The sequence below is a fragment of the Danio aesculapii genome, chromosome 15 (genome assembly GCF_903798145.1).
Source record: "Danio aesculapii chromosome 15, fDanAes4.1, whole genome shotgun sequence".
In the NCBI taxonomy this organism is placed as follows: domain Eukaryota; kingdom Metazoa; phylum Chordata; class Actinopteri; order Cypriniformes; family Danionidae; genus Danio; species Danio aesculapii.
The window spans coordinates 45586815-45597499 of record NC_079449.1 but is presented as its reverse complement, the minus strand read 5'-3'; the positions used below and the strand labels follow the sequence as shown (position 1 = coordinate 45597499).

Genomic DNA, 10685 nt, shown 5'->3' with positions numbered 1-10685 from the left:
CATTACTCAGTAGTTAAATGAATACTAACACTGTAATGACGTCAGTAAAATAAAGTGGGACCAAATATTTTACTAGTTATTTTGTTGTATACTCAGCTAAAAACACTTAATTCGGTTAACTAGGCAAGTTTGGTTAATTAGGCAGGTTATTGGATATAACAGTGTTTTGTTCTGTGATTCTCTACCACCAGGCTGCAGACTGGTACCGGTCAATGGATCAATTGGTTTCGGGTCACACAAGAAATCATTAATTATTTCCATTTTATTTATTAGACAGTCAGTCTGAACGATCTTTTATTTTGAAAAATGACCGTATTCTCTTGATTACATCTCCACTTGAGCGCCCAAATTTAAGCCACAAGCAGCAAATTGAGTAAGAGCAGACGTCTTTCTAAAGTTTCTTTGCTAAGAGGAAAAGGCCCGGTGAAGGACCCGGGAACTGCCAAGGAATGGATACGCAACCCATTTGTCAACAAATCAGGTGAATCCAGCAAGTCTGTGCAAGAAGATCAAGATTTCAAATGACGGCCGCCTTTAAGGGGTTGTTCGCATATCGCATCTTTTCTAAAGTTTGCATAAGTTCATTGTTTCCAATGGAGGTGCGCGCATACACGCAGCGTGACACGCTCGCACCTTCCAGATGCACACAGTTGAATGAATCATGAAGCTTGCATGGAATATCCAGACTAATTATCTCAGGCAAACACAGAGCGCGCAAACAATGCAGTGCTTTGTCATTGTATCCATAAATAAAACTTGTATCAGAGCTGCAGCAATGTTTTGTCAGCTTGTCATCCTCTGAGAAAGTTTGATGGTCGTCTAGAAACCTACAACCTATGAAACCCCCCAAAGCGCTCAGCATAACTGAGTCCACCCCATTTTGAAAATTTATATTTTTTCTCCATTTCTCAGTGAATATAGGCAATGTATTTTGTTGCATTTAAACAAAACAGATTTATTAAACAGATATATTAATAAAATAATATTTTAGTCACTGAACATCTTTAGAAATTGAAAGATAATACAATTAAATTCAAGCAAAATATTGCAAAAAAAAAAAAAACCTGTAAAAACAAAATTTTGAAATGTTTTTGCTTCTCTTGATGTTTTCACTGTTTTTAAATTTGTATTTAATATTTTTCTATAACATATAAATTCGGGTGTACTAATTTTTAGACCGTTATCGTGAGTTATTTTGTTAGATAAGATCCAGATTTGGCTTCAGTACTGACTAATCTAATGTACAGTTGAAGTCTTTACAGTTGAATGTACAGTTGAAATTATTAGCCCCTGAATTATTAGCCTCCTTGTTTATTTTTTCCCCAATTTCTGTTTAACGGACAGAAGATTTATTCAACACATTTCTAATCATAATAGTTTTAATAACTCATCTCTAATAACTGATTTATTTTATCTTTGTCATGATGACAGTAAATAATATTAGACTAGATATTCTTCAAGACACTTCTATACAGCTTAAAGTGACATTTAAAGGCTTAATTAAGTTAACTAGGCAGGTTAAGGTAATTAGGCAAGTCATTGTATAACGATGGTTCGGAAAAAAATATATAGATTAAAGGGGCTAATAATTTTGACCTTAAAATGGTGTTAAAAATTTAAAAACGGCTTTTATTCTAGCTGAAATAAATCAAATAAGACTTTCTCCAGAAGAATTTCCTTGCTGTTAACATCATTTAGGAAATATTTAAGAAAAAACTTCAACTGTATATGCACAAATCTAATATTGTAAAGCTTCCTATTAAAAATCTGAATTTAAAAGAGAGAGTAGTGAGGGGTGTACTTGTATATGCTGAGCATTTTTATTCTTTTTCTTTTCGGCTTAGTCCCTTAATTAATCCAGGGTCGCCACAGCGGAATGAACCGCCAACTTATCCAGCACATGTTTTACGCAGCATGCCCTTCCAGCCGCAACCCAGTACTGTGAAAGAGCATTTTTATATATAACCAATTATACGCTGTTTTTTTTTTCTCCCCTTTTTAAATATTTTCCAAATGATGTTGAACAGATTCAGGAATTTTTCACAGTATTTCCTATAATATTTTTTCTTCTGGAGAAAGTCTTATTTGTTTTATTTCGGCTAGAATAAAAGCAGTTTTTAATTGTTTTTACACCTATTTTATAGTCAATATTATTATCTCCCTTAAGCAATAAATGATTTCGATAGTCTACAGAACAAACCATCGTTATACAGTAACTTGCCTAATTAACCTAGTTAAGCCTTTAAATGTCACTTTAAGCTGAATACTAGTATCATTAATAATATCTAGTCAAATATATGTACTGTCATCATGGCAAAAAGAAAATAAATCAGTTACTAGAAATGAGTTATTAAATAAAAACCAGAGATATATACTACACTTTTACTAAGTGCAAGAAAGACCATAACAATAAATTGGATGAAGCCACACCCTCCAACAATAGTACAGTGGATAGAAAAACTTGAATGTATATATAGAATGGAGTATATGACTGCTCAACTTCAACTAAAACTGGATATTTTTAAACAAAGATGGGCACCTGTTACGTTGTATCTGAATAGGACATAGTATTTCTAGATTCTCTGAAACTGAAAATATTGTATGTTTTTTTTGTTTAATAATCGCTGCTGTCACTGAGTGTTCTGTTCTGTAAAATGTTTTAATGTATAAAAATAAAGTTAAAAAAAAAAGAAATGAGTTATTAAAACTATTATGATTAGAAATCTGAAAATCTTCCCTTCAATAAAAAGAAATTGAGGGGTAAAAATACAGGGGGGTGAATAATTCTGACTTGAATTAAATACCACTTGGGAAATATTTGAAAATAATGAAAATTTCATATGAGGGTGTTTAATTTTTCCTTTAAAAATATAACAAATTTTTAAAGTGTAAAGAAAAATCATGCAAGCAGGACAGAAAAGAAGACTAATGCATTATTTGTATTACAATCTTATATTTGGAATTTTCCGAAAGCATCTTTACAGTTGTGACATAAAGGACGTTTACTCAGATATTCAGAGTGCTACTGTATATGACAACCCCTTAAAAAAGCTTAAGCAGTTTGGTATCATCTTAAAACAGAGAGTATTCGAGTGTTAGATGAATCCACCGCGGGACACTGAACACACACGCACTCTCTTGGCAATAATGGAGACACATCCACATCAGAACACAGACTGTGTGTAAACAAATAGAAACTGTAACAACTGACCGTCAGGAATGACCTATGGGAGACTGTGAGGAAGTTGTGCTTGACTTTCTGTAAACGCTTGAATGATGCTTGTTTAAGGTGGACTTTCAAGATTGGGTCGGTTGGCTGATGCTATTATGTGTAATGATCAGATATCTGCAAAAGGTCTAGAATCACTTTGGGTGCAGAATGAAAATGTTTAGCTGTCAATGAATGAAAAATTCATATATGGGCACATGGTTAGTTCTGCATAAACACCACCAGACGGCACCGTTTCACAACTGTCAGCACTGCAGCTGACAAAACTCATATTTCACCTTAAACAGAATACTAATGTTGTATACCAGGGGTGTCAAACTCAGATCCACAGTTTAGTTCCAGCCCTGCTTCAACACACTTACCTGTAGGTTTCAAACAAGCCTGAAGGACTCAATTAGCTGGATCAGGTTGTGTTTAATTAGGGTTGAACTAAACTGTGCGGAGCTGCGGCCCTCCAGGAACTGAGTTTGGTCACTTGTGTTGTATAACGTGTAAATAATTAAGAGAAAATGCAAGTTTCTCGGATTTACTATATATATATATATATATATATATATATATATATATATATATATATATATATATATATATCTATATATTATATATATATATATATAATATACACATATATATAGATAGATATCTGTATATATACACACATATATAGATAGATATAGATATATATATATAATAAATTAAGAGAAAAGCTAGGTTTCCTCTTGATTTACAATTATTATTTAATAGTTTTACATTTATTTATGATTAATAATTTTTGGGTTGTTCTGCAAACTGATGACAATTCTCCTTTTTTAATTGCGATTTAGATCATAAATGACAAATGGTGGCAATAACAAAAATTATATGTATATAATATGTATATATTTATTTTAAGCAACATATTACTAATGTTTTAACTTTTAAAAAAATAAGAAAGGATTTTTTTTGTGTGATTTTCAGTCATACAAGAGAAAACAATTGTTATTTTGATCATTTGGCAAAAATAAATTAATAAATAAACATTATATATATATATGAAGAAAATCAAAGTTTACACACATACACAACCACACACACACACACACCACACATATAATATAATATACACTACTATACATACATATATATATACATACATATATATATATATACATATATACATATATATGCATATATATATTATTATATTATATATATATATGATATCTATATATATATATATATATATCATATATTATATATATATATGTATGCATATATTATACTGTGTGTGAGTGTGTTTGTGTGTCTGTGTGTGTGTGTGTAAATCCTAGTTTCTCTAGATTTACATTTGTTAATTTAGAATTTAATATTTAATTAATTATTATTAAAAAAAGGTGTTCAGCAAAATTTCATTTTTCTCTACTTTGGACATTTCTACTTATTTTATTTGCCATTTAGATAATAAAATCACAAATGGTCCAAATAACAAAAGATTTTATGTATATATTTATTTTAATTAACATATTACCAATGTTTTAACCTCAATATAATTAAGAAAGGATTTTTTGTGTGTGATTTTCATTCACAAAAAAATGAATACGTTTGTTATTTTGACCGATTGGCAAGAAAAAAAAAAAAGGTGAGATGTTACCAGCTTTAAAGAATAATAACATAATATATGTGTGTGTGTGGTGTGTATGTGTGGTGTGTGTGAAGTGTGTGTTTGAATAAAAGAAAATAAATGTACTACAAAACTGTACTCCAATTTAGCGCACGGTAGTTGTGTCCTTAATTGCACAGTAATTTAATAGTTTAGCATTTGAATTTGAACATAGTTTCAGTTATTTAAAAAGTATTTTACATCTAGTATGAACGATGGCTGTTCAGGGAATTCAAATGTATTACTTGTCATATTATTGTTACCATGTATTGCCACTTTCTGCCATTTTTCGATTATGACGACGCCTCTCTAATGGGCTCATGGGATTTAGGTAAATTTATATATAATTTTATTGATTTATTAATTTTTTTTAATTCAAACACATACCTAACAAATCCAGTAAATATACACTAAATCCAGAAAACACTGTTTTAAGAGATCTCTTAATATTTACATTTATATTTAAATTTATATACAACTTTATTTGTAGATTTGAGGTGAAATACGGTTCTGCCATTACTTTCTCCACAGCTTTTGCACGATTCACTGATTAGTGCTTGTAAAAATACGACTGGACAAAAGCAGTGACCTTTCTGACATGCTCAAGATAACACTGATACACAAAAAGACTGCAAACATAACAAAAAACAACATAATAGTCAATAAAAAATGACATTACTCTGATCTGTAAATTAACCTGGTGCCAAAGTCACTATATACTACATTTCAAAATAATGCTAGAACACTCTAAATATGACATATTACTACATCAAAGCTCCTGCTAATGTCTGAAGAAGAAATGAAATCATGATCTCCTGTGACACAGGATCACCTTTGCTTGGTTGTTGGCCAGATTTATAAAGGTCATCGTGACAATAAGAGACCAATTTAGAATGGATAACCTGTTGAATAATCTCTTATAAAGAGACAGTTCACCCACAACAAAATTAACTCATTATTTAATCTCTCTCAAGTGGTTCCAATGTTTAGAATTAACATCCATAGTAAGAAAAACAAATACTATGAAAGTCAATAGTAACTGAATGGCTGTGAAGAAGAAAGCCATAAATGTTTTGCACAAGATGAGTGGATGATGACAGAATTTTCAGTTTTGGGTGTACTGTCCCTTTAAATTTAAACTTTAGGCTGTAAATCTATTAGGAAAACAAATGGAGACGTCTTTCTGGATCAGCTTGTATACACACACAACAATTCTTCCCTTTTGCTTTTTCATTTTTCAATCCCTTCCTTTTTCGTTTAGCGGTTTTAATCATTACAAACCTGTGAAAAATATAAAAAGTTGACTTAACTTAAAATTGTAAGGCTGCGCAGCTTTTTTTGAGTCAACCCAAGTACTGCAGATGACACGAATTAAGTGGAGTCAACTCAAAAAAAACTGCCGCCTTACTATTTTAAGTAAAGTCAGCTTTAAATCGTAAGGTTGCGCAGCTTTTTTTTAGTTGACTCAACTTTTAACCTGAATACAGAAGATGACACGATTTAAGTGGAGTAAACAAAAAAACTCTGCAGCCTTACAATTTTAAGCAGAGTCAACTTAAAATTGTAAGCCTGTGCAGCCTTTTTTTGAGTCGACTCAACTTTTACCCCAAGTACTGCAGATGACACGATTTAAGTGGAGTCAACTCAAAAAAAAAATTAGCAGCCTTGCATTTTTAAGCAGAGTCAACTTAAAATTGTAAGCCTGTGCAGCCTTTTTTTGAGTCGACTCAACTTTTACCCCAAGTACTGCAGATGACACGATTTAAGTGGAGTCAACTCAAAAAAAAAATTTGCAGCCTTGCATTTTTAAGCAGAGTCAACTTAAAATTGTAAGGCTATGCAGCTTTTTTGAGTCGACTCAACTTTCAAGCCAAGTACTGCAGATGACACGATTTAAGTGGAGTCAACTCAAAAAACTGTGCAGCCTTAATTTTACGTCGAGTCAACTTTAAATCGGAAGGTTGCACAGCTTTGTTTTGAGTTGACTCCACTTTTAAACTAAGTACTGCAGAGGACATGATTCAAGTGAAGTCAACTCAAAAAACTGTGCAGCCTTACATATTTAAGTTGAGTCAACTTAAAATTGTAAGGTTGTGCAGCTTTTTTTAGTTGACTCAACTTTAAACCTGAATACAGAAGATGACACGATTTAAGTGGAGTAAACAAAAAAAACTCTGCATGCTTACAAATTTAAGTTGAGTCAACTTAAAATCGTAAGGTTGTGCAGCTTTTTAGTTGACTCAACTTTTCACCCAAGTGCTGCAGAACACGATTTAAGTGGAGTCAACTCAAAAAACAAACAAAAAAAAAAACTGTACAGCAAGTTGCCTTACAATTTTGTTGTTGAGTCAATGTTGAGCCAATATTGTTGACTCGAAGTTGAGTTATTTTTTTATACAATGAATCTTTTAAACATTCCTGGTCCCTTTCAACCTAGTCTTTCATAGTGCTTCAGATGGGGATCTAATGTAAAGGCACTGGGACCCCGAAGACAACCAGTGCAGTCCACTTCTCCACTCTCAAAACCTCAAGAATTTGGCTTTTGTCTCTCCAAATCCGAGGTATTTGAGATTAATAATCCAGAACAGAATACCTCTCTCTCTCTCTTTCTCTGTCTACGCTGGATCTGTCAGTTTTTGAAGGCCCCGTAGCGGCTGGCTTTGCTGATGAAGTTCTTCAGCAGGTCGTGGTCCATATCAGCGAAGGCCTGCGTCTGTGTGACAGATGTCAGGTGGTTGACGCAGAACTTGAAGCAGAACTCCTCTAGATCCTGCACATGGAGAGCGACGCGCACGGATTCAGAGAGAAACAGAACCACCACCAAAGACCTACAGAATAATACATGAAACCGCAAATATATGTACATGTTTAGGCTCTGCTCCGAAACCTAGTGCGCTGGCTCGCTAGACTACAGTTTTAGACATCATACAGTGTGTGTGTGTGATATCTGGTTATGGACAAGATTATATTTTGGGACTAGATACAGTCATAGGTTGGTTCTCAGTCAAAATGAGCACGGTGCATATAAATCTTTCCTGAGTTGCAGGCATACATTTCAAGCATTTCTATTGATTTTCCTTAAACTGGAATGATACAGAACATGTATAGTTCACAGTAAACTGAATGCATTATCATTGTATAATTATGCAAAAGGTTTAATGTGATGGGGAACAGTCATGCCATGTGGTGTCTGGTTTTAGGTTAGCATCTTGAGCTAAAGCACAACTTTGTTAAGGTCGACTCTGTTACGGTCAACTCTGTTACGCTTACGGTCAACTCTGTCTGTGTCATGGTCAACTCCGTTTTAGTTAGAGTCGACTCCATTACGGTTACAGCCAACTCTGTTACGATTGCAGTCAACGACTCCGTTTCGGTCAACTCTGTTACTGTTCCAGTCGACTCCGCTGTTACGATCGACTCCGTTTCGGTCGACTCCTTACCTTACCGTTACGGTCGACTCCGTCACGGTGATGGTCGACTCTGTTACTGTCAACTCTGTCTCTGTTACGGTCGACTCCATTTCAGTCGACTCCGCTTCTGTTATGATCGACTCTGTTATGGTTACAGCCAACTCTGTTACGGTCGACTCCGTTTCCGTCGACTCCGTTTCCGTTACAGTCAACTCCGTTGCTGTTATGATCGACTCCATTTCGGTCGACTCCCTTACCTTACCGTTACGGTCGACCCGTCATGGTGACGGTCGACTCTGTTACTGTCAACTCTGTCTCTGTTACGGTCAACTCCGTTTCGGTCAACTCCGCTTCTGTTATGGTCGACTCTGTTATGGTTACGGTCAACTCTGTTACAGTTGTGGTCGACTCAGTTACTGTTAAGGTTCACTCCGTTTCGGTCGACTCTGTAACTGTTACAATCTACTCTGTTTCGGTCAACTCCGTTTTGGTCAACTCCGTTACTGTTACGGTCGACTGCGTTACTGTTATGGTCGACTCCGTTTCTGTGGACTCAGTTAGGGTTACGGTCAACTCTGGTACAGTTGACTCCGTTTTGATCGAGTCCGTTTCGGTTACGGTCGACTCAGAGTCAGTCGACTCAGTTACTGTTAAGGTTGACTCAGTTTCGGTCGACTCCGTTTGGTTGACTCCTTTTTGGTTGACATCGTTACTGTTACAGTGGACTCCATTTCGGTCGCTTCCTTTTCTGTTACGGTTGACTCGTTACTGTTACGGTGGACTCCATTCCAGTTGACTCAGTTACTGTTACGGTCGACTCCGCTTAAGTTGACTTCATTATAGTTACAGTCGACTACGTTTCGGTCGACTCCGCTATGGTCAAGTCCATTTCTGTTACGGTCGACTCAGTTTCAGTAGACTCGTAACTGTTACGGTCGACTCAGTTTCAGTCGACTCCGTTTCTGTTATGGTCGACTCTCCTTCAGTTGACTCCGTTTTGGTCGATTCCGTTTCTGTTACGGTTGACTCAGTTTCAGTAGACTCGTAACTGTTACGGTCGACTCAGTTTTGGTCGACTCAGTTACTGTTATGGTTGACTCTCCTTCAGTCGACTCCGTTTTGGTCGATTCCGTTTCTATCATGGTTGACTCAGTTTTGGTCGACTCAGTTACTGTTACCATTGACTCCATTCTGATCGAATCCGTTACTGTTATGGCCAACTCTGTTTCAGTTGACTCTGTTACTGTTGTGGTCGACTCCGTATTGATACTGATACGGAGTCGACTGTTACGGAGTCGACCACAACAGTAACAGAGTTTAGTACTGTTACGATCGACCCTGTGACCCTGTTTTGGTCAACCCTGTTCAGTCAACCCTGTTAGTCGACTCCATTAGTGGTTTAAAAAGTTAAACAATTAGCAACAGGGCTAACAGTAACAGAGTTGACATTTTTCACAATTTTGTGCTTTTTAACTCAAGATGCTAACCTCAAACCAGACACCACATGGCATGTCTAGAAATGAATGTTATGTATTTTCATATTATAGATTTAAATAACAGAGCAGTCACAGAGTTTACATATAAATCATCTATTGTTTGTGTTTCCTAGACAGTTTACAGAACAAATTATAATAAACATTTTATTCTTAAATTTTTTTCTCAAAACTCCAATACCATTTTATTGACACAAAATATTTTAACACTTTTTTTGTATTTTTTCTCACGTTTGTCTTCTGTGTACGTCACCAGTTTGTTTTTGTTTTGTATTTCCATCAAATAGAAATTTTCTAGATTTGCAACAGGACCTGTACATAACCTGTATTATTGACTGATAAATGTATTGACTGATAAATGAGAAGTTTCTGTGCTCTCACCCGTGCTTCATACTTGACCGCCGCTGACAGCAGTGTTATAGCATTCTCCTCTGTGATTCCTCTCTTGATGGTCTCCTGACACAGTCTTTTCAGACGACTCTCACGGTAGTATGTGGCCAAATCCAACAGACCTTCATAAAGCAAACCACCACCAGAATCATAAACACCAAACAACATCAATCAGACTTACGTCCTCTGCGTTAGGGTTGTCAAAAGTTTGGTAATTTCGGTAACAATCAGTACTGACATTTTTAAAACATCCGTTTGCCTCTAACGTTTAAGCATGTTATTAAACACTGCTGATCGGCTATTGTGTTTAAGTACTCAACAGATATGACTGTGATTGGCCGGTTTACCACTTTTCACTAATGCTTTGTCTAAAATCTCATACTTAACCTACTATATAGTATGTGAAAAACAGTATCCGAGACGAATTGTATGTCCGTATGCATAGTATTCAACAAATAGCGTGCAAAAAGTACCCGGATCACCTACTACTTCTGCCGAGATTCTGTATTGCCCTTTCAATCGAT

At 35.2% G+C, this 10685-nt stretch overlaps 1 protein-coding gene across 1 annotated transcript; it reads right to left on the bottom strand.

Annotated features, from left to right (window-relative positions):
* Nucleotides 1-6072: 6072 nt before the first annotated feature.
* Nucleotides 6073-10364, bottom strand: LOC130241818 (RCC1 and BTB domain-containing protein 2-like). Its single transcript, XM_056473781.1, has 2 exons — nt 10153-10364; nt 6073-7638 (listed from the first exon to the last, which is right to left on the bottom strand). The coding sequence occupies exons 1-2, from the start codon at nt 10327-10329 to the stop codon at nt 7498-7500; spliced, it is 318 nt and encodes a 105-aa protein (XP_056329756.1). The 5' UTR covers nt 10330-10364; the 3' UTR covers nt 6073-7497.
* Between the last annotated feature and the right edge of the window lie 321 nt (nt 10365-10685).